Source organism: Cetorhinus maximus, chromosome 4 (genome assembly GCF_964194155.1).
Source record: "Cetorhinus maximus chromosome 4, sCetMax3.hap1.1, whole genome shotgun sequence".
Taxonomy (NCBI): Eukaryota; Metazoa; Chordata; class Chondrichthyes; order Lamniformes; family Cetorhinidae; genus Cetorhinus; species Cetorhinus maximus.
The window spans coordinates 132,263,344-132,287,102 of NC_135882.1; the positions used below are offsets into that span (position 1 = coordinate 132,263,344).

The following is a 23,759-nucleotide window of genomic DNA, read 5'->3' on the forward strand; positions in this document are numbered from 1 at the left end:
TGCCGAAGGGTCGTGAAGACTCGAAACGTTAACTGATTTCTTCTCCACCGATGCTGCCAGACCTGCTGAGTTTTTCCAGGTAATTCTGTTTTTGTTTTGGATTTCCAGCATCCGCAGTAGCTTTCAGCTTTTTGTTTTTAAGCCACCTACTGGTTGCTTCTGGTTACTATGAATTCAAGCTTGGGTGACAGGGAAACAGAAATCCTGACCTCAACTGAGGTCAGTTAATTCGACAAGCTAGGATTGAACTGGGACCTTTAGCCTGGACGGCTCAGTGCTATGACACATGGTTTGCCCACCATCAGCAAAGCTACACCATTGGCATTTGTAATTTTCTTTCGGGTCCAGTGGAGTATGCCACTCCATTATATAAATCTTTGCCTGTTTCCATGTGACCATGCTTCGTTCCTATGTGTCTGCACCCAACCATGACCTGAGCATGCATTTGAATAATTATTGAGCATTTTATCCAGAAAAAACAAATTCCTAACTTTATCTTGAATTATAGAATCATACAGCACAGAAGGAGGCCATTAGGCCCATTGAATATTTGCTTGTTCCTTGAAAGAGCTATTCAATTAGTACTGCTGTCTTTCTCCATCGTCTTACAACTTTTTTCAAGTATTAATTTCATTACCTTTTGAAAATTACTGTTGAATCTGCATTGACCACCCTTTCAGCCAATGCATTCAGAATCATAACAATTGTGTATTCTTAAAAAATGTCTCCTCAGGGCATCTGGAATTCTTCTATCAATCACCTTAAAATTGCGTACTTTGGATCATCAACCTTTTGGGCATTGGAAACAGTTTCGCTTCTTTGAGTATCAAATACCTTCAGATTTTGAACACCTCTATTAAATCTCCCTTAAGCTGTGCCTTAAGGAGAACAATCCCAGGTTTTCTGGTTTCTCCACATAACTGAAGTGCTTCAGTCCTGGGCCCATTCTGTTAAATGTCCTCTGCACACTTTTCAAAATCTTGACATCCTTCTGAAAAGTGTGGCGCCCAGAATTGAATACACTACTCCAGCTGAGGCCTAATCAGGATTTTGTCAAGATTCATCTTCACTTCCTTGCTTTTGTACTTTATTCTCCTATTTATAAAACCAAGTTGTGTCTCAACCATCTCTCCTCTCCTCATTCACATTTCTCACCATCAAATTTCAGCTGCCTTGTGTTTGTCTATTTCACCAGCATGACAATTCGAGGAATAATAATCAATCCTACAGTGTTGGTTTTAAAAATAATCGAACATTGCCTTTATACCGATGAAAGTCGGAAACTCGTGCATTTACCCTAAAGTTAACTTCCTAGTTAGTCCAGGCTGCTTGGGATGTGCATGAAACTGCCCAAACCCATTTTGAGCTCACAACCAGCACAGAGAAGATGTTCTCATTCCATTGTTTAAGCCCAGATGTACTGGGGGTGGCCTGTATGAATAAAAGACAGAGCAAATACATTTGCATTTTTCTCCAGACTTCCATTTTTTTAAAAAGGGAATTCTTCTCTAAAATTTGAATTCATATATATGAAGCCATTTTACATTTTAGTTGCATGATACTTTCAGGAAGTATGCAACAAAACTTGTCATGACAACTGAATGCTGGGAGCAGTGGAAGTCGGGAGGTTGGGACAACTTTAGTCCTCGTTTCCGGAAAGTAATTATATCTCGTGGGAGCCACTGCATTGAGTGAATGTGATGGTCGTTGTAGGAGGGAGCTATTTGTGCTGACAGAACATCCAAAAAGAAGCCCCAAGTGTATTTCTGCAGTTACAGGTAGAGGATGAATGCCACATGTACTGTGGGAAGGGCTGCAGTTTGCCATAGAAGATTTTCCCTTCCTCTACACTTTGTGCCTTTAACACTTAAGAGGCTGGATTGCTTCTTAAGGTTCTTATGGTGCTGTTTGCAAATCAGCTTTGTGAGACTTATCATGCATTTTTTTTCCTGTCCCTTCTGCGAAAATGCCCCACTTTGCACTTAGTATCCCCTGCAAGTGCCTATAGGCTGTGTGTCATAGCTTTGATCGAACACTGGCCAGTCAGTCTGATTTAATCCCTGCCTATGAATTTTGGATTGTTGAGACCAGAGGTATAACTGCTTAATACATACATATGTATCATATGTAACTTCCAAGAGGGATGGTTGATTGAAGCTGGGTCCAAAAGTCTTCAGTTGCACAAGTCAGACAGGTAGCTCACTCAACGGCCAAGTGATGAATATTCCATCTGGTTTATCACAAAAGTTGTGCAGACCTCAAGGCCCCAGGTTTGATTTTCAATCTGTGATAATTTACCCGGTCTCGGATTTATTTCCAGATCTTTGTCCGTTCGCCCCTATTGGAAAGGATGTATAGGTGCACATCACAGAATGATTAGAGTACAGAAGGAAGCCATGTGGCCATGGTGCTTCTTTGATAGAGTTATCCAATTAATCCCAGTCACCTGCTCTTTCAAATTTCCTCCACCTCAAGTATTTATGAAATTCTTTTTTGAAAGTAACTTATTGACCTTGCTTCTGCTGCCCTTTCAGGCACTGCATTCCAGATCACGGTGACTCGGTGTTTAAAATGAAATTTCCTCGTGTCGCCCAAGATTCCCTATCACTTTAAACCTGTGTTCATTGGATCCTTCTGCCACTGGAGGCAGGTGAGACCAGGATTGTGGTTAGCTGTGACTCTTTCCCCCCCACCCAAAAATCAAATAACCTGCTGAAACCAACAAAGATAAATTGACCACAAAGGGTAGGTAAGGAGCCTTCAGCTGAATTCTATGGAACTGGACCCCAACTGAGATCAATAATCTTAGCACAGATTAGGTTTCAAACCCGTATTATTCTGTTCTTGGTGGCTGAGCTCCCTCTAGTTATGGAGCTGTCAGACCTACTAAATTACTCAACTCTCAAAATATCAGTTCTGTTTCGTGCATGCTGGTGACTTGTGCCCATCTGATGTGCCGACCCAATCTTTAAAAACGCAGCCAGCAGAATAATTAGGTATTTGTGTTTTCTGTTCCTGGCCCACAAGTAGAAATAAGCCAATTTTCAAGCTTGATATTGATCAATAAATAATAGATGTGAGAACAAAATACCACAGATTAAGGATGTAGCGGCAACACTGGAGCTGTAGCTCATTTCAAACAACCAAGAAGTGAACTGTTCTTGTTGTGGCTTTGATTGCAGGAACCAGACAACATTAGTTTGGTGCAAAATTTTCTCTGGTGCACTGGCAAATAGAAGTAGTAGTTAAATTGAAGCTCAGTCTGATGTGCCGGTGTGAAAAACAGTAATTTTTCCCCTGTGGATGTTAACATCTTGATGACTGAGCAGTATAACTTTGCTAAAAGATCTTGCTGCTCTGTTACTGTGGTACACTGTGACCTTGCACCAGAAATTAACAGCAGAAGGATAAAAGCAAAATACTGCGGATGCTGGGGGTTTGTAATAAAAACAGTGCTGGAAAAACTAAGCAAGTCAGGCAGCATCTGTGGAGAGAGAAACTGAGTTATGGTTTTGAGTAGAATATGACTTCTTTGGAACTGAAGAGAGGCAGAAATGTGAAGAGTTTTATGCTGTTGAAAAATGGGGGATGGCGTTCAGGTACAATATAAGGGAAAATCAGGGATAAAACTAAAATTTTGATTTGTTTTAGCAATAATACGTTCAGTGCGCATGGGGATTGGGTGGGGTGAGGGGGGTACTGAAAGGTTGCTGCAGCTGATCTTTCAACTTGTCCTTAAGCTTTAGACCCTTTTCTGAAATTGGCAGGATGGCACACTCTAGCTTTGATAGTGGAGAAGCTGGTCAAGGTCAGATTATACTGATGAAAAGTTGTACAACTACTGGAGGCAAGTGTCACCTTGCCACGTGAAGCCTTAGTTGCTCATGTTTTTGTGTCCAGCATTCATGGTTACACACACAAGGATTTCATTCCGCCTGTCAAGTCCATGCCAGCTTTCTGCAAAAGCAATTCATCTACACCCATTCCCCTGTCCTTTCCGCACAACCCTGCAACTTTACTCCCTTCAGATAGTTATCCAGTTCCCTTTAGCAATCCACGATTGAATCTGCCCCCTCTCAGTCAGTGTATCCCAGATCTTAACCACTCACTGTAGAAAAAAAGATTTCCTCATGTTGTTTTTGGTTTCATTAATATAATGTGCATCAAACATATAACCTGCTGTCCATTTGTTTTGCGCTTTGAATGTTTGCAAGGTAACTGAAGTGCTAATTAAGGTGAAAAAATTTTTTTTTGGAGAACCTGGATAAGGCTACTTGCTCTCTTACCATGATAACCCACTGTTGTATACTTTTTTTGGTCTCTTATAAGTGTGATGTTTTCTGATATTTGAGATGCTTTACTTGAAACTAAAATTGAAGATAAGTTCATTCATTTATTCCCCCAGATATCTTGACATTTAATATTTGTTCACGCAGACATCGTCGATCAGAGTGGAGATGGGCCATGGAAAGGGCAGCAATTGTCAACCGTTGGACATGGTTGCAAGCTCAGGTGTCTGACCTGGAATACCGAATAAGGCAGCAGACAGACATATACAGACAGATCCGTGCTAACAAGGTAGGTAGTGCAGAGTGGACCAGAAGTTTTATAATATTTCCCCCATTACAGGATAACCCCAACTATTTAAAAGATTGTCCATTTCAGTGTTGTAAATGGGTTGTGTGGTGAGTGTTCATCCTTCAGTCAGCATGTTCTTATGACATTGTGTGGGCGTCACATTGATCCTATATCTGCAGGAGGGACTTAACTTTAAATGTTGGGGTTCATTAACTTGCATTTAACTGAGAGACAGATGTGTCATTTAATGAAACTGTGGTTACATTTAAAAGCAGAGGAAGGCACAGGACAATGGTGAGAGAACAATGCTATTTGTTTTCAATTAGTTGAACAAAGAGCCAGTGAAGACGAGATGGCCCAGATGGCTTGCTGCTTTGGTTATATGTCAGCACAATGTCCCCCCTTCACCCATTTATTAGAGCTTGGTTTTTGTCAAAATTTACATTCTTCTTCTTCTTATATCAGACACAATCAGCTGAAACACAAGCTGAATTTTTACAATGATTTTAATTTTTGTCCTGTAGTTTGTATCCATGCCTGTTCATTTGCCATGGTTCCAAATCATTTGGTGCTCCCTTTAATTTACCTTTTCTCTAATGACATTTAATGTTACAGAATAGCCTCCAAAGAATAAACACCAATGAAAAGGGAGAGCTTGGCTTGGAAGATTCTGGTTTGCAGGGACAGGAGTAGGCAAATCAGCCCTTTGAGCCTATTATGTCAATCAGTTCAATCATGGCCAATCTGCATTTCAACTCCATATATGTCCCTTGGCCCCAATCCTTTCATGTCATTATCTAACAAAAATCTCAGTATTGAGATTTCCAATTGGTCCAGCTTCAACGTAACAAGATTCTCAGAAAACTTCTTTCAGTTGGCTTTTACTTGGCAGTGAAGTGTGGGTAGCAATACCTTACCTGGAACCTTAACTAGGCTATCAGAAAAGAGTCAGGGAAATGCATGCAGCAGCAGAGAGACAAATGAAAGAATGAAATGTAAAGCTTTGTCTCGGTGTGTAAGAGTTCAGCTTACTTGAAGTGTGAATTTTAACATAGAATCATAGAATGGTTACAGCATAGAAGGAGGCCATTCAGCCCATCGTGTCTAAGCCAGCCCTCTGCAAAAGCTATTCATCTCATTCCACTCCCCTGCCGTTTCCCAGCAAATATTTTCCCTTCATATAAAGATCTAATGCTCTTTTGAAAGCCATGATTCAATCTGCCTCCACTGCAGTGCATGCCAGATTCTAACATTCACTGCGTAAATAAAAGTTTTTCCTCATGTTGCTGTTGTCTCTTTTTGCCAATCACCTTAAATTGGTATCCTTTGATTCTCAGTCCTTCCATCCTTTAGGAAGGACGTGAAGGTATTAGATCCTTCCATGCATGGAAACACTTTCTCCCTATCTACTCTGTCCAGACCCCTCATGATTTTGCACACAATTATCAAATCCACTCTCAGCCTTCTCTTCTCCAGGGAGAACAGCCCTAGCTTCCCAATATATCCACCTAACTAAACTCCCTCATCCCTGGAACCATTTTCATGAATATTTTCTGCACCTTCTCTAATACCTTCACATCTTTCCTAAAGGATGGTACCCAAAACCGGATTTAGTACTGCAGTTGAGACTGAACCAGTGTTTTATACAGGTTTATCATAATTTCCTTGTTTCTGTACTCTGTGCCCCTATTTATAAACTCCAAGATCCCATATGCTTTATTATCTGCTTTTTCAACCCGCCCCACCTCCTTCAATGATTTGTGCACGTAAATTCCCAGGTCCCCCTCCTCCTGTGCCCCATTTAGAATTATACCCTTTATTTTATATTGCCTATACTTGTTGTTCCTACCAAAATAAATCACTTCATACTTCTCTGCATTAAATTTCATCTGCTACTGGTCGTCCCACTCCACCAGCCTTTGTCCTTTTGAAGTTCACCATTATCCTCCTCAAAGTTCACTATACTTCCAAGTTTGGTGCTATCTAGAAATTTTGAAATTCTGCCCTGTACACCCAAATCATGTTTATCAGGGAAAGTAAGTGCTTTAATGCCGACCCCAGGCAATTAAACCTTAGTCCAGTTTGAAAAACAACCATTCGCCCCTAAAATAAGAGCAAAATACTGCGGCTGCTGGAGACCTTAAGTAAAAACAGAAAATGCTAAAAAAAAAACCACTTAGCCGGCCTGGCAGCATCTGTGGCGAGAAAAAGAGTTAATGTTCCAAAGAAGAGTCATATTGGACTTCAAATGTTAACTCTGTTTTTCTCTCCACAAATGCTGCCAGACCTGCTGAGTGTGTATTTTTTTAAGCATTTTCTGTTTATAACTGTTCACCACTACTGTGTTTCTTGTCATTCAGCCAATTATGTATCCATACTGCCACTGTCCCTTTTGTCCCATGAGCTCTAACTTTAAGCATACAAGTCTGTTATGTGGCACCTTATCAAATGGCTGTTGGAAGTCCATGTACAGCACACCATCTACATTACCCCCTCAGTTACCTCTTCAAAAAAATTCAAGGAAGTTAGTTAAACACAATTTGTCCTCATGGCTTTCTGTCCTGAATTACATTTCTAAAAGCTTCTCCACCACCAAAGTTAAACTGACTGGCCTGTAGTTGTTGGGTTTATCCTTACACCCTTTTACACTCTAGGATGTAACATGTACAGTTCTTCAGGTCCCTGACACCATCCCATCTAAAAAAGATTAGAAAATGTTGGCCAGTATCTCCGCAATTTCAACCCTTACTTCCCTCGGTATCCTTGGATGCATCTTATCTGGCCATGGTGACGTATCAATTTTAAGTGCAGCCAGCCTATCTAATACCACCTCCGTATCAATTTTTAGCCCATCAGATGTCTCAACTACCTATTCTTTCACTATGACTTGGGGGGTATCTTCTTCCTTGCTAAAATACTCATTTAGTACCTCAGCCATGCCCCCTGTGTCCATGCATAAATCACCTTTTAGGTCCTGAACCAGCCCCACTCCTACTTTTGTCACCCTTTTGCTTTTCCTATAGATGACTTTTGGATCCCTTTTATGTTAGTTGCCAGTCTCTTCTCATACTTCTGATTTTTTTTTTCAGTTTTTCAGACATCTATCAGAGGCATCCTTTTTCTGCTTCATCTTGTCGTCTGTCTCGTTTGTCATCCAGGGGGACTCTGGATTTGTTTGCCCTGCCTTTCACTATGGTGGAAATGTACCTTAACTGTCCCCGAACTATCTCTTCTTTAAAGGCAGTTCTGTTCCAGCTTTGCTTGCCAGTCATTGGATCTGGCCCAGTTAAATTAGAATCATTCTCACTCCATTAAAGTTGCCCCCCACCGCCCCCAATTAATTATTCTTACTCTGCATTTCTCCTTGTCCTTTTCGATAGCCAAACTTATGACACAATGATAAGTGTCCCCTAATTGTTCCCTTACCGACACCCACGTCATGCCCTGCAGCAGATTGAGTAATGTCTCCTGCCTCATTGAATTGGAAACATACTGATGTAGAAAGTTCCCCTGAACATGCTCTTGAAACCCTTGCCCCTCTCTGTCCTTTATACCATTACTATCCTAGTCTAGTTTAGGATAATTAAAGTCCTCCACTATAACTACTGTATAGTTCTTGCACCTCTCTCTGTAATTTCCTTGCAAATTTGCACTTTTATATCTTTCCCATTAATTGTTGGCCAATGGTATACACCCAGCAATGTAATGCTACCTTTATTTTTTCTTAGTTCTAAGCAAATAGATTCTGTCCTTGACCCCGGCACTATAATATTCTCCTTAATCAATACTGCTACCTGTTCGCCTTTCTTCCCTGTATCAAGGGAAGCATAACCCCCCTACTTTTGTATTCAATACCCCTTTCAATAAACGATAACATTCTACTAGCTTTCCTCATTACTTGCTGTACCTGCATGCTAGCCTTTTGCGATTCAAGTGCTAGGACACCCAGATCCCTCTCAATCTCAGAGCTCTGCAATCTCTCTCCATTTGGATAATATGCTTTTATTTATTCTTCCTGCCAGAATGGATAATTTCACATTTGCCCACATTTATACTCCATTTGCCAGGTCTTTTCCCACTCACTTAACCTATCTATGTCACTTTGTAGTCCTCATAGCTTACATTCCTACCTATCTTTGTGTAGTCAGCAAATTTAGCAACCGTACCATCTGTCCCTTCATCCAAGTCATTTATATAAATTGAAAAAAGTTGAGGCCCCAGCACTGATCCCTGAGGCAGAACACTCGGTGCATCCCGCCAACCAGAGAAAGACCCATTTATGGCTACCCTCTGTTTCCTGTTAGCTAGCCAATTTTCCGGAGGTTACTACTTTTGAGACCTTGCTTGCTGGTTTCCTTCCTTACTCCCTAAACTCTGCCTGCAAGAGCACATCCTCCTTTCTGCCTGTGGCATTGGTACTGACATGGATCACGACTACTGGCTGCTCACTCTTCATCCCTCAAGTGCTTTGCAACCACTCAGTGACAACCTTGATTCGGGCACCTGGGAGGTAACATACCATCCTGGATTCACATCTTTTATGCAGAAATGCATGCCTGTTCCCCTCGCTATCAAATCCCCAAATGCTACAGTTCTTCCAATCCTCCCCCAATTGCACCCCCCGACCCTCCGTATAGCTGAGCCAGCTGTAGCTCTGGCTGCATTCCCCAGATGAACCGTCACTCTCTGAATGTTGGTTGGAGGATTAGATGCATTCGGAGGATTCCTGCACTACCTGCCTATTTCTTCTTGACTTCCTGGCGATCACCCATTCCCTCGCTGCCTGTACCCACTTAAGTTTCGAGATGGTCACTAAGCTCTCAACTTTACGGATGCACCATAGTGATGCCAGCTATTGCTCAAGCATTGAAAGCTAGAGCTCGACTGCTGCAGCTAACGACGCTTCCTGTACATATGGTTATCCAGGATATGAGGTGCATCCTGGCATTCCCACATGGAACAGATTGCACACTCCACAGGTCTGAGCTGCCCTGACTTTTGAATTTACTACTTAAATAAATGCTTGCCAACTACTCACCAATGAGCTGCTTCTCCTGCGCTGATGTCACTATGATATAGGAAGATTAACTGAAATGCTTTTACTTATTATTTAAAGCCCTTAGATTATAGTTCACTAAAAAAAATCATTCTTTTTAGTTTAACTATCTCTTATTTAATTTTAACTTCATCCCCTAGATGAATTGAGTACTGATTTTAATAATATAAAATACCAAGTCAGCTTTAGTTTTTAGTTTTTATACTAAAAATCAATCAAGTTTCATTTTAAAGTTGTTTAATTTGGGCTAAATTAAAAAGTTACTAATCTGTTCACCCCGTCTGCTTTCTATTTCCCCACTCTTTCTGTTGATTGTACTTTTTCATTACTTCTGTTTGGTTTGGCTGCTGAACTTCTACTCCTTCATATCCATACTCTGAGCCCCCATGCTCCTGTTCCTTTATATCCATACTTCAATTTCTCTCTGTTCCTACCCCTTTACATCTATACTTTGATTCCCCTCTCTGTTCCTACTCTTTTATATCTATAATCCAACCCCATCTCTGCTCCTACTTCTTTATATTCATGCCCACAACCCCCTCTGCTCCCACTCCTATATATCCATACTTCACCCGTCCCTTCCCCCCGTTGCTCTGCTCCTATTCTTTTTTGGCCTCTGACTCCTGTTTTATATCCAGCATACGAACCCTTAGTGCACTTTTTGAATTTCTGCTTTGCTCCCACTCCTTTATAACCGGCCTCCAATTTCTTGGCATACTTTTTGAATGTTTGCTGATAATGACCAGACCAGATAGTCTTTTTTAGTGATGTTGATTGAGAGATAAATATTCGCCAGGATACCAGGGAGAGAACTCCCTGCTCTTTGATCTTTTATGTCCACCTGAGAGGGCAGATGGGGCTTTGGTACCCATTGCCCAAAAAGCAGTATGCAAGGTTCCATGATCTTTGATCAGGAATTTGGCGTTTCCTTGTTGTTTGACCAACATTCATCATTGCATCTGCACCAGTAAAATAGATTAACTGGTCATTTATTATGGTTGCTACAAAACAATGACTACACTTCAAAAGTAATTCTTTGGCTTTGAAATGCTTTGTGACACCCTTTATTTTTGGCAGCATTTACTTGCCACCCAAGTGTGTTTGACGAGATTTCTGATTGGCCCCCTTAGAGGATAAAACACACTCCAACAGTTTGTCTGGAATGTGTAATTTGACCCTGCCTGATGTAGAGTGATTCATGATTCTTGATTGGCATCTTTCCATCTCTGTGAGATTATGGGAATCACGCCTTAGAACTTTGAGGCCAGATGAGATCATCTGCTGCACTTCTTTTGATGGCTGAACAAGCCGATCCTGGAAAAACCAAGTTTGCTGCAAGTGCCGCACAAAAAGTTCTCCCTTGCCGGTGGTGCAAGATGATCTGTGCTGAAGCTTTGTTTGCATGGCTGGTGACTGCTTTGGAGCTTCTGAAACTGCATGTTTCATGGTGGCGAATTCTTGTCCACAGCTGGTGTCCCCATTTGCATCAATCATCAGCTAGAGTTTCCCACTTGTTGTGATTGATGTTGAGGGCTGTCTGTTTTGAATCTCCTTGAATCAGAGCTTTGGGTGCCCTGCTGGCACAGGCTGCCTCCTTGTCTCGCATATCCTTGGTGATGTGGCCACCTTCCATACTGCACACATGCCCAAGCCAGCAAAGCCTTCTTTGCTTGATTAGCACTAGCATGCTTGGCATGTTTGTCCTAGAAAGGAATGCCTCATTGGTAACTTTATCTTTCTGTGTGATACTGAGGATGTCATAGACACTAAAGATTTTTTAAAATTCATTTACGGGATGTGAGCACCCCTGGCTAGGCCAGCATTTTTATTGCCCATACCTAATTGCCCTTGAGAAGGTGATGGTGAGCTGCTTTTTTGAACTGCTGCAATTCCTGTGGTGTTCACCTACAGTGCTCTTTGGGAGGGAGTTCCAGAATTTTGACCCAATGACAGTGAAGGAACGGTGATTTAGTTGCACGTCAGGGTGGTAAGTGGTTTGGAGGGGAACTTCCAGGTGGCGATGTTCCCAAGTGTCAGTTGATGGAAGTTATTGAGCTTTTTTTCTTGTTAGGTGTTAAGTTGTCCAAGCTTCATTATTATACAGCAATGTACTAAGGACACAGGTTTGTAGATAAATATTTTGGTGCTACAGGTTGGTTTGTTGGTTTTCCTTGCCCATTTTGTTAGTCAGCCAAAGTTGGTGGCTGCCTTTCCAATGTGTGTGCTGAGCTTTTCGTCAAGAGACAAGTTATCTGTCACCACAAAATAGCAAGATTTGCTGTCTGCTGTCAGTGGTGTGTTGAGTCTGATCACAGGTGGAGACACAACATCCTGTTTCACAGCTGCAGTTTTCTTGACACTGATGATGAGGGAGAACATGACACAGGTATGGGACAGACAATCTATGAACCCTTGGAGCTGTCTGGGCAACTAGTGCAGCATCATCAACATGCAAAAGTCCCCTGATCATGACATGTCACACTTTTGTCTGGCTTTCATTAATTCAAGGTACACAATTTATTGTGTCATTTGATCCTGTTATGTTCCTGTTGGGACCATTAATGTTTAAAGAAGAAATCTGAACACCCTGCAATTAAACCGACAGAACTATGGCACAACCTTTGAAGTTTTTGAACGAAAGCAAACTCAATTGTATATCAAAAGAATTAAACAAAGTAAGCACTATCAACTTAACACTTTGGTTTATAACTGCATATATTATGAGCTCAGTTTTACTTTTTACATCCTCCATCCCCAGAAATTCCGTTATACATTACACCAACCTTGAATGTACATTCACTTCTCTAGATACCAACCCAAAAGTATGCTGCAGCCCTCTAGGAGTCACTTGAATTTCCCCACAGTGTTTCAGCTATTCCCTGAGGTATGAAATTTCATGAGGATCCTTCCATTAGCTTTTGGCTTAGCGATACTCCAGTTTTCTTTGAAGTCCTCACGACTCTGGACTCTTCAGTTCAACAGTGGACATCACTGCCTTCTGGCTTTGGGATTTAAACATCATGGAGACCCCCCTGGTTCCTAATGGCCCTCTATGCACCCACAGCTTCATACAGCTACTGATTCCACATTTGCAACTCCTGGCAGACGCTTTCTCTCTACCTGTTCCAAGCTGGCGGGCCAAGCTGACTGCTTCCAAGCCAACTGTATTCTGCCACAAATCTCTATGAGGACCACTGCAGATATCTTCCTGTAGTTTCAAGCTGGGCAACCTTCCAGCTTCTTTTCTCATGAATTCCAAATTGAGCTCAAGGCTCACTCACAGCGAATGATAAACTTAGTTATTTCTCTGCTTAAAACGCAGGCCTGACTTACATTTATTTCCATAGGCTCTCCTTTTGTTTCTCTCCTTTGTCTGCAGTCTACACCGAGACAAACATTGCAGCTGCCTTCTGTGAGAAACGCCTAGCTAAATTAAACAAAAGAACCTTCTTCCCCACAGCCCATCTCTGACAAACATAAATGTAAATTAATCATTTTGCCTTCAGCACAACTCTTTGATGCTGTAACCTATATGAATAATTTTCATTGCTAATGAAGTTTACAATGCTTTCTACGACCCTTACTCCAGACCTCTGGCTCCATTACAAGCTTAGAGATGGATCATTCATTGCTTCAGTTTTTCCACTATCAGCTCTGACCTTATAAGATTAACACAGGCAAATTAAACCTAGGCTTGTTTGATTTGCATTGCGTTTACCAGTTTCTCAGCCAGATTGACTGAAGTGTTGCCATGGAGAAAGGAACAGGGAATTATAGTTTCCTGAAGCTCCCAGGTAATTCAAAAAATGGTGCAAAGCTTCAATGTATTCCTTTTGCTGAGAGCGGGCCTCTGCATATGAACGTATGTCACTTCTAGCAGTTGTAAATGAGCCATGTTACGAGCTTGACTGATTACCTTAAATTGCCAACCAATCAGTACCCTTTTCTCCTGTAGTGTAAATTGTTGTGTTAGCTTGAAATTTGACACTCTTGCACTTGTCCCAATGAGTGCAAGACAAAAAGCTTCGGCAACATGTGTCTCTTTTCAGCAATATTCACATTGTATATTACTGAGCAGCTATTGACTTTGTCTCATTTTTATTTCTAGAAGCTTCCCCACCTTTGAGTTTAAATTGAGTGGCCTGTAGTTGATGGTCTTATCCTTATGCCCTTTTTTGAACAATGGTGTAACATTTGCAATTCTCCAGTACTCTGGCACCACCCCTAGTCTCAGGAAGACTGGAAAATTATGGTCAGTGCCTCTACAATTTCCATTCTCACTCCCCTCTATCCTTGGATGCATCTCATGGTCTGGTGCTTTATCAGCTTTAAGCATAGATAGCCTATCCAATGTCTCCTCCTTATCAATTTTAAACCCTCCAAGTGTCTGAATTACCTCCTCTTTCACCATGATCTTTGCAGCGTCTTCCTTGGTAAAGACAGATGCAAAATATTCATTTAATACCTCAGCTATGCCCCCTGCCTGCATATGTAAATTTCCTTTTTTGGTCCCTAATTGGCCCCACTGCTTCTTTTACTACCCTTTTACCAATTCTAAGCCAAGAGAAGACTTTATGATTCCTTCTTATATTAGCTGTATGTCTCTTTTTATACTCACTGTTTGTCTTTCTTATATGCTTTTTCACCTCCCCTCTGAACCTTTCATATTCAGCCTGGTTCTCGTTTGTACTATCCACTTGATATCTGTCATAAGCATGCTTTTTCTTTATCTCAATCTCTGTCTTTTGTGACAAGGCAAGTATTTTTCCTGTATAAACATTTGTTATACAATTAAACATATATTTCTTACTTATGTTTATCTTATCTAATGTGAATCGTGTTGCTGGTGCTGAATAGCAATTTTGTCAAGACATGGAGGTACCTTTGACAAGCACATGTGCATGTCATGGTCAATCTTCATCTTGATTCACTAATTTGTTTTAATTGATGTCATTTCTGCAAGTCCAACTTTGCATAAATAGGTTGCTTTAAATGGGACCAACACTTAAGAATGTTCCAGAAAAAGCATAGTCAGTCTCTCAAGAGGAGGACGATGTCTGTCATGGTTAGTGATTTGTATCTCCTGGGGTGACTCAGCAAGCCAGTCCTGGAGCCACAGGCCTTTGGGCAGAGAGGGCAAGAGTTGCCCTGAGGAAGTAGGGAGGTTTCTCGAACCAGGGTTCTGTTCGTTCTTTCTTTCAGCGCTTTTCCACAGCAGAGTTTGATGTCAATTTCCAACTATATTCTGGCTTGATGGATGAAATTCTGTGACGTGACATGGTTTGGGGCAAGTTCCTCCCACGCACCAGTGTCAACTTTCCCCCTTTTCAGTGAGGCCTTCAGAGTGTCCTTAAAACATTTTTTCTGCCCTCCTTGAAATCGGGTGCCATCCTTAAGTTATGAAAAGAGAATCTGCTTTGGAAGCTGATTATTTGGCATATGGCTGCAGTGCCCAGACCAGTGGAGCTGATTTCCCATGATCATGGTTGCGATGCTGGAGGAATTGGCTTTGGTGAGGAAACTGGAATCTGTTTACCTGTTTTCCCAGTTGACTTTGAGTATCCTGCAGAGACACATTGATGGAAATCCTCTAGCGCTCAGGGATGCCTTTGGTAGGTGACCATATCTCTCTAACATAGAGAGGGGTAGTGACAACAACAGCATTGTAGACCAAAGCCTTTGTCCTTTTAGGGAGATCTCTGTTGTCAAAGACCCAGTTGCCCAATTTTTAGAAGGCTACAGTGGCACTGCGAAATCTGTGCTGGATCTCGTCTCCGATGGTGGCCTTTTGAGAAAGGCAAATGCTGAGATATGGGAATTCTTCAACGATTTCTCGAGTCTCATCATCAATAACAATAGCTGGAGATAAAGGTGTTTGTCTGGAGGAGGGCTGGCAGGAAATTTTGGTCTTACTGATGTTGGAGACACCAACCCTTTTGTATGCAAAGTTGAAGAGGTTGAGGGTGGTCTGAATGTCGTTAGCAATATGTGCCACAGTGTGCACTGGTCGGCATATTGGAAGTCATGGATATACTGGAGTATCACCTTAGTCTTGGCTCTTAGCCTGTTGAGGTTGAAAAGCTTCCCATTGAGTCAAAACTTGTGGAAGCTGGTCACAAATGAACCCCATGACCAGTCTGAGTAGATATTTGAGAGAGTTGGCACCATCAAACAACCTTGCTTGGCACCCGTCTGGATATGAAAGGGTTCGCTCTGCAATCCATTGCAAATGGACGGTTACTGTCAGACCATCATGCAGGAGTAACAAATTTGGTGGACATCCAAGTTTCTGGAGACTTTTCCAAATTTTGTGGCTGAGGTAGCATTCTGATGAAATGTCAAAAATCTTCCAATAACTTGGGCACAGAAGGTGGTAGTTTAGTTCACTACTCTCATTGAAAGGGCTTTGCAGCTCCCAAGTATGTAGCAGGTTGTTCCTCCATGAGTTCTGAAAACAAGTATCACTGGGTACAAAGTTTCCTCCTGAGTTTGGAGAAGACAAGCAGCTTAAATCTTGATTTAACAATCTTGATGTAAATTTTTGGTCCGCAGTTGCATCATAGAACTTGAAATAAAATCACCGTTCCCTTTATGAGCAAGGTTGTGGAGTAACTTGGAAAAAGTGCATCATTTTATTTTAAGTGCATCACCCACTTGATTTGTTCTGTTGTACTGATTGGGAGAATTTTTCATTTCTTGCGCTGTGAAATTCCTTGGAAAGTTTTTCTATGTTAAAGTTGCTATGTAGGTTCAAGATGTTATTGTCTTGTTGCAAGAGGTAACGTCCTATTTTGTGGACAGTAATGTTCAACTGAAATATTTCAGATCAGTCAGGCTAACATTGGTGTCGGGGAAACTCGGAGACAATAATCAAAGTTGAAATTAATTGGCATTTATAAATGGAAGGCAGCAATTGTTTTGATTTGTTGAAGGTAAATCATGGGGGAGGCAGCAATGTATTGGCAATGTCACTGGATTAGTAATCCACCAGAGCTGGCGGCACAGTGGTATACAGTCGAGAGAGAACTGCCCTGGCAGTTCCTCAACATCGAAGCCTCGTGGTGTTAAGTCAAATACAGGCAAGGAAATCTCCTGCTGGTTACCACCTACCATCCCCCATCAGCTCCTGAATCAGTGCTCCTCCATGTTGAACACCACTTGGAGGAAGCACTGAAGGTGGCAAGGACATGGAATGTACTCCAGGTGGGGGATTTCAATGTCTAACACCAAGAATGGCTCATTAGCACCACTACTGACTGAGTTGGATGAGTCCTAAAGGACATAGCCGTTAGACTGGGTCTTCAACAGTTGGCGAGGGAACCAACACAAGGGAAAAACCTACTTGACTTTTGTCCTTACCAATCTACCCGTTGCAGATGCATCTGTCCATGACAGTATTGGTGGGGCTGACCACCGCACAGTCCTTGTGGAGACGAAATCCCGTCTTCACATTGAGAATACTCTCCAATGTGTTGTGTGGCGCTACCACCATGCCAAATGGGATAGATTTTAAACAGATCTAGCAATTTGAAACTGGGCATCCATGAGGCGCTGTGGGCCATCAGTAGCAGGAGAATTGTACACGGACCGCAACCTGTAACCTCATGGCCCGGCCTTTCCACCACTCTACCATTACCATCAAGCCAGTGGATCAACCTAGGTTCAATGAAGAGTGCAGGAGAACATGCCAAGAACAGCACCAGACATAACCTAAAAATGAGAGATTAACCTGGTGAAGCTGTTACACAGGACTACTTGCATGCCAAACAGTGAAAGCAGCATGAGCAGATCCAAGCAATCTCACAACCAACGGATCAGATCTAAGCTCTGGTCCTACCACATACAGTTATGAATGATGGTGGACAATTAAATAGCTTACTGGAAGAGGAGGCTCCACAAATATCCCAATCCTCAATGATGGGGGAGCCTAGCACTTAAGTGCAAAAGACAAGGCTGAAGCATTTGCAGCCACCTTCAGCCAGAAGTGCGGAGCTGATGATCCACTTTGGCCTCCTCCTGAGGTCCCCAGCATCACAGATGCTAGTCTTCAGCCAATTCGATTAACTCCACATGATATCAAGCAACTTCTGAAGGCATTGGATACTGCAAAGGCTATAGGTCCTGACAACATTCTGGCAATTATACTGTAAACTTGTGCTCCAGAACTATCAATGGCCCTTGCCAAGCTGTTCCAGTACATCTAAACACTGGCATCTACCCAGCCATGTGGAAAATTGCCCAGGTATGTCCTGTCCACAAAAAGCTGGACAAACCTAACTCGGCCAATTATTGTCCCAACAATCTACTCTCAATCATCAGCAAAGCGATGGAAAGTGCAGTCAACAGTGCCATCAGATGGCACTTACTCAACAATAACCTGCTTCCACCAGGGAGCAGCGGACCTCATGAGGAGGCCGAGATGGACCATCAGCTTTGCACTCCTGGCTGAAGGTGGCTTGTCTTTTGCACTTATGTGCTTGGCTCCCCCATCATTGAGGATTGGGATATTTGCTCAGCTCCTGATCTCATTACAACCTTGATCCAAAATTGAACAAAAGAACTGAACTGGTGAGGTGACAGTGACTACTCTTGACACCAAGGCAGCATTTGACCGAGTGTGGCATCAAGGAGCCTGAGCAAAACTGAAGTCAACGAGAATCGAGGGGAAAACTCTCCACTGGTTGGAGTCATACCTAGTACAAAGGAAGATGCACGTCAGTCATCTCAGACCGGGACATCATTCCTCAGGGTAGTGTCCCAAGCCCAACAATCTTGCATTGTTTCGTCAATGATCTTCCCTCCATCATAAAAGTAGTTTGTGGATGATTGCACAATGTTCTGCACTGTTCGTGACTCCTCAGATACTGAAGCAGTCCGTGCCCATATGCAGCAAGACCTGGACAATACTTAGGCTTGGGCTTATGAGTGGCAAGTAATATTCATGCCATACAAGTGTCAGGCAATGACCATTTCCAACAAGAGAGAATCTCACCGTCTCCCCATGACATTGAATGGCATTACCATCACTGAATCCCCCACTGTTAACATCCTGGGAGTTAGTTACCTTTGACCAGAAACTGAACTGGACTAGCCATATAAATACTGGGGCTACAAGAGCAGGTCAGAGGCTAGGAATCCTGTGGCAAGTAACTCATCTGACTCCCCAAAGCCTGGAATCGGGAGTGTGATGGAATGCTCTCCACTTGCCTGGATGAGTGCAGCTCCAGCAACACTCAAGAAGTTCAACACCATCCAGGACAAAGCAGCCTGCTTGATTGGCACCCTATCCACCACCTTCAATATTCACCCCCTTCAACATTCACCCCCTCCACCACTGATGCACAGGAGAAGCAGTGTGTACCACCTAAAAGATGCACTGCAGCAACTCACCAAGGCTCCTTTAATAGCATCTTCCAAATCCGTCACCTTTGCCACCTAAAAGGGCAAGAGCAGCACATGCTTCGGAACACCATCTCCTTCAAGTTGCCCTCCAAGCCACACACCATATTGACTTGGAACTATATCTCTATTCCTTCACTGTCGTTGGGTCAAAATCCTGGAATTCCCTTCCTAAAAGCACTGTGGGTGTTCCTATAATACCTGGACTGCAGTGGTTCAAGGAGGCAGCACACCACCACATTCTTGAGGGCAATTAGGTCTGGTCAATAAATGCTGGCATAGCCACGGCACCCACATCCCATGAACACATGATAAATAATGTTTAACCAACTTGATCGAGTTCTTTCATGAAGTACCTGGAATGGATTAATGTGTACACAGACTTTAAAAAGGCATTGATCAAGTACCACATAATAGATTTGTTCAGCAAAATTAAAGCCCATTGGACTGAGGGGACATAGACAGCAGGGATACAAAATTGGCTAAGGGACAGAAAACAGAGTATTGGTGAACAGTTGTTTTTCAGACTGAAGAGAAATGTACAGTGGTGTTCCCCAAGGATTGATTTTGGGACCACTGCTCTTTTTGGTATCCATTAATGTCCTGGAATTGGGTATGCATGGTATAATTTCAAAGTTCGCAGATGTCATGAAATTCCCAATATAAACCATGAAGAGGATAATTGCAAACTTAAGGAGGTCATAGACAGATGGATAAAATGGGCAGAGATATGGCGGATGAAATTTCATGCAGACAAATGTCAAATGTTACATTTTTATAGGAAGTATGGGGAGAGGCATTATGAATGAAATGGAGACTGGCATCTGTGATGCTGGGGAGCTGCGGAGGAGGCCAAGATGGATCATCCGCTCAGCACTTCTGGCTGAAGATTGTTGCGAATGCTTCAGCCTTATCTTTTGCACTGATGTGCTGGGCTTCCCCTATCAATGAGGCTGGGGATATTTGTGCAGCCTCCTCCTCCTCCAGTGAGTTGTTTAATTGTCCGCCACAATTTATGACTGGATGTGGAGACTACAGAGCTTAGACCTGATCCGTTGGTTGTGGGATTGCTTAGATCTGTCTATCACTTGCTGCTTATGCTGCTTGACACACAAGTAGTCCTGTGTTATAGTTTCACCAGGTTGACACCTCATTTTTAGGTATGCCTAAGCATTTAGGATCCTTGGTTTTATTAATAGAGGAATAGAGTGCAAATGCAAGGAAGTTTTACTAAACATTTATAACCTCTGCTAGAATTTGTTCAGTGCTAGGGACCACACTTTAGGAAGGATGTCAAAGCCTTGAAGGATGGTGCAGAAGAGACTTGCTAGAAAGTACAGGATACCAGCAATGAAAGACTGCAGTTATTTGGAGAAGCTGGGGTTGCTGTCCTTGGAGCAGAGAGGCTGAGGAGATTTGATGGAGGTGTTTAAAATCATGCATGGTTTTGATAGAGTAAACAAAGAAAAACTGTTCTGCATTGGCAGCGGGGTCCGTAACCAGAGGATACAGATTGAAGGTGATTGGCACAAGAATCAGAGGTGAGTTGAGGAAGCATTTTTTATGCAGTGAGTTATTGCGATGTGGATAGCAGATTCAATAGAAATGTTCAAAAGGGAATTGGATAAATACTTAAATTGGGAGCAAAAGTTGCATCGTCATGGGGAACAAGTAGAGAATTGATTAGATATAATTAGCAAAGAGCCAGCAGAGGTGCAATGGGCTGAATGACATTCTTCTGTGCTGTATCGTTCTCTTGTTAAATGATTAGAAAAAACACCCACCATATTTTGGTATTGAAAGTTTTGGCTGTTTCTGAAGATTGTTTTGAGCTGTGTACAGGCTGAGCTGGTGGTTTAAGGTTTCTTACTGGCAGTGACCATGATGGAAGCAATTAAAGATGATGAATTCAGAATTTGCACAATATTAAACCTTTTGGCTGAACTCTAATATTTCTTTACCTTGTTGACGACCGCAATACTGCACAATGGTGCCTGTTATGTATCAGCCTGGCACAGCCAGCCCAGTCAACCCTGCAAAGTCCTTCTCACTAACATCTGGGGACTTGTGTAAGTTGAGAGAGCCATCCCACAGACTAGTTGGATAACTGCCTTTCATGGCTGTAAGGTATGATTCTATCCTGACTCTGACAGCCTGACATTGGCCAGAAGGTATGATTCTGTGAATATGGCAGTGTTCCAGACGCTTTGTTGCCATCCCTGGGCATGTCCCGTCACACTGACAGGACAGAACAACCAGGGGTTGCATATATTCTGGAAAGAGTGGTCCCAGGAGTCCTTAACATTGACTCCCAACCTTGTGATGTCACATGGCATCATCAGGTCAAATATGGACAAGGGACCCTGCTACTGATTCTCGCCTACTTCCTTGACCAGCTGATTAATTGGTTTGAGCATTCCTTGGAAAAAACGCCAAAGGTAGCAAGGGCACTGAATCTGCTCTTTGTGGGGAAGTTCACTATGTCACCTTAGCGTGACTCAGTAGCACTACTGATGGCTGAGCTGGCAGAGTCCTGAAGGACACAACTGCCAGAGTGGGTGATTGGAGAACCAACATGAAGAAAAACCTACTTAACTTCATCCTTACTAATCTTCCTGCTGCAGATGCGCCTGTCAATGACTGTATAGTATAAGTGACCACCATCCCACAGCCCTTTGGAGGCAAAGCCCTCTCTTTGTACTGAGGGCACCCTTCATCATGTTGTGTGGTACTACCACTGTACTAAATAGGGTAGATGCAGAACAGATCTAACAGTTCCAAAACTGGGCATCAATGGGGTGCTGTAGGCCATTAGCAACAGCAGAACTAGATTCCACCACAATTTGTAATCTTGTGGCATCACTCTGCCATTATCATCAAGGCCAGGGGATCAAGCTGGTTTCAATAAAGAGTGTAGAAAAGCATGCTGGGAGCAATATCAGATGTGTTTAAAAATGAGGTATAAACGTGGTGAAGGTGCAACATAGAAGTTAGTTGCATACTTATCAGCAGACGCAGCCTGCTATTTGCAGAGCTAAGCAATCTCGCAGCCAACAGTTCATATCAAAGCTCTCCAATCTTACTGCATCTAGTTGTGAATGGTGGCAGACATATAAATAACAAACAAGGAGGCTCCATGAACATCCCTATCCTCAATACTGGCAGAGTCCTACTTGTGAGTACAAAAGATGGGGCTGAAGAGTTTGTAACCATCTTCAGGCAGAAGTGTCAAGTGAATAATGCACCTCAGGCTCCTCCTGAGGTGCCAGTCTTCAGCACATCCAATTCACTCCATGCTATATCAAGAAGTGGCTCGGGTGCACTGAAACAGCAAAGGCAGCGGGCCCCAACAACATCTCATACTGAAGACTTGTTCTACATGATATGCCTGGCCTCTAGCCAATCTACAACACTGGCATCTGCTCAAAATTGTGTGGGCATTTGCTGTCCACAAAAAACAGGATAAATCCAATCCAGCTAATACCACCCCACCAATCTAGTTGCAATCAACAGCAAAGTGATAGAAGGTGCCATTGATAGTGCTATCAAGAGGCATTTATTCAGCATTAACCTCCTGAACGATGCTCAGTTTGGCTTCTGCAAGGGCCACTTGGGTCCTGAGCTCATTACAGCCTTAGCCTAAACATAGGCCAAATAGGTGAGATGAGAGTGACTGCCTTTGACTACAAGGCAGTATTTAATCGAGTGTGGCATCAAGGAGTCCTTGCAAAATTGAAGTCAGTGGGAATTGGGAAAAACTCTCCAGTGGCTGAAGTTATATCGAGCACAAAGGAAGATGGTTTTGTTTTTTGAAGGCCAATTATCTCTCAGAAGTTCCTTATGGCTGTGCCCCTCGGCCAACCATCTTCAGCTGCTTCGTCAATGACCTTCGCTCCATAATAAGATCAGAAGTGGGAATGTTCGCTGATGATTGCACAGTGTTCAGTTCCATTTGCAGCCCCCCAGATACTGAAGCACTCTGTGCCCACATGCAGAAAGATCTGGACAACATTTGAGCTTCAGCTGATAAGTGGCAAGTAACATCTGTGTTGCACAAGTGCCAGGTAGTGACTATCTGCATTGAGAGAGTATCTGACCACCTCTGCTAAACATTCAACAGCATTACTGTACTGGAATTCCCCACCATCAACATCTTGGAGGGTCACTGTTGACCAGAAATTCAAATCGTCCAGCGTATAAATACAGTGGCTACAGGAGTAGATCTAGGCTGGGTTTTCTGTCGTAGATATCTAACCACCTGACTACCCAAAGCCTTTTTACTATCTACAAGGCACAAGTCAGGAGTGTGATAGAATACCTCCATTTGCCTAGATGAATGTAGTTTTCTCTGCACCTGAATTCCAAGTATTTGAATTTCTGTTCCTTTGTGAAGTATTATGTGTTGTATCATTCCAGTTTTTTCCCATTCATTTCCTGAAGGTGCCATCCCTGGATATAGTTCCATAGTCTTTCATGCCTAAGTTTCCCCCCTGCTCTACCTACCAGCACCCCACTGCCCTGCACTTCCCCAGTACCCAACTCAGTTCCCCCAGGCAACTGTTTATCAAATGCACAATTGAGATCATCTAGGTTTTGACCATGTTGGAGCCCAATTCTATTCTTTTCACAGCAGGGATCATTCATTCCTTGTGATGAGGAGCGGGAATCCTGCCAGTAAAGGTCAGGTGACTCAACAGAATCCAACAGTTCAGTTTGGATGTTCTCG

General features: G+C 42.7%; 1 protein-coding gene across 1 annotated transcript in view; it reads left to right on the forward strand.

The window, feature by feature from the left end:
- The window catches only part of LOC144679901 (KAT8 regulatory NSL complex subunit 1-like), a 189,679-nt gene that overhangs the window by 117,539 nt on the left and 48,381 nt on the right, over nucleotides 1-23,759 (forward strand). The window contains exon 2 of the mRNA XM_078540846.1: nucleotides 4,437-4,578. Coding sequence (XP_078396972.1) covers nucleotides 4,437-4,578 — 142 coding nt within the window. The remainder of the gene's footprint in view (nucleotides 1-4,436; nucleotides 4,579-23,759) is intronic.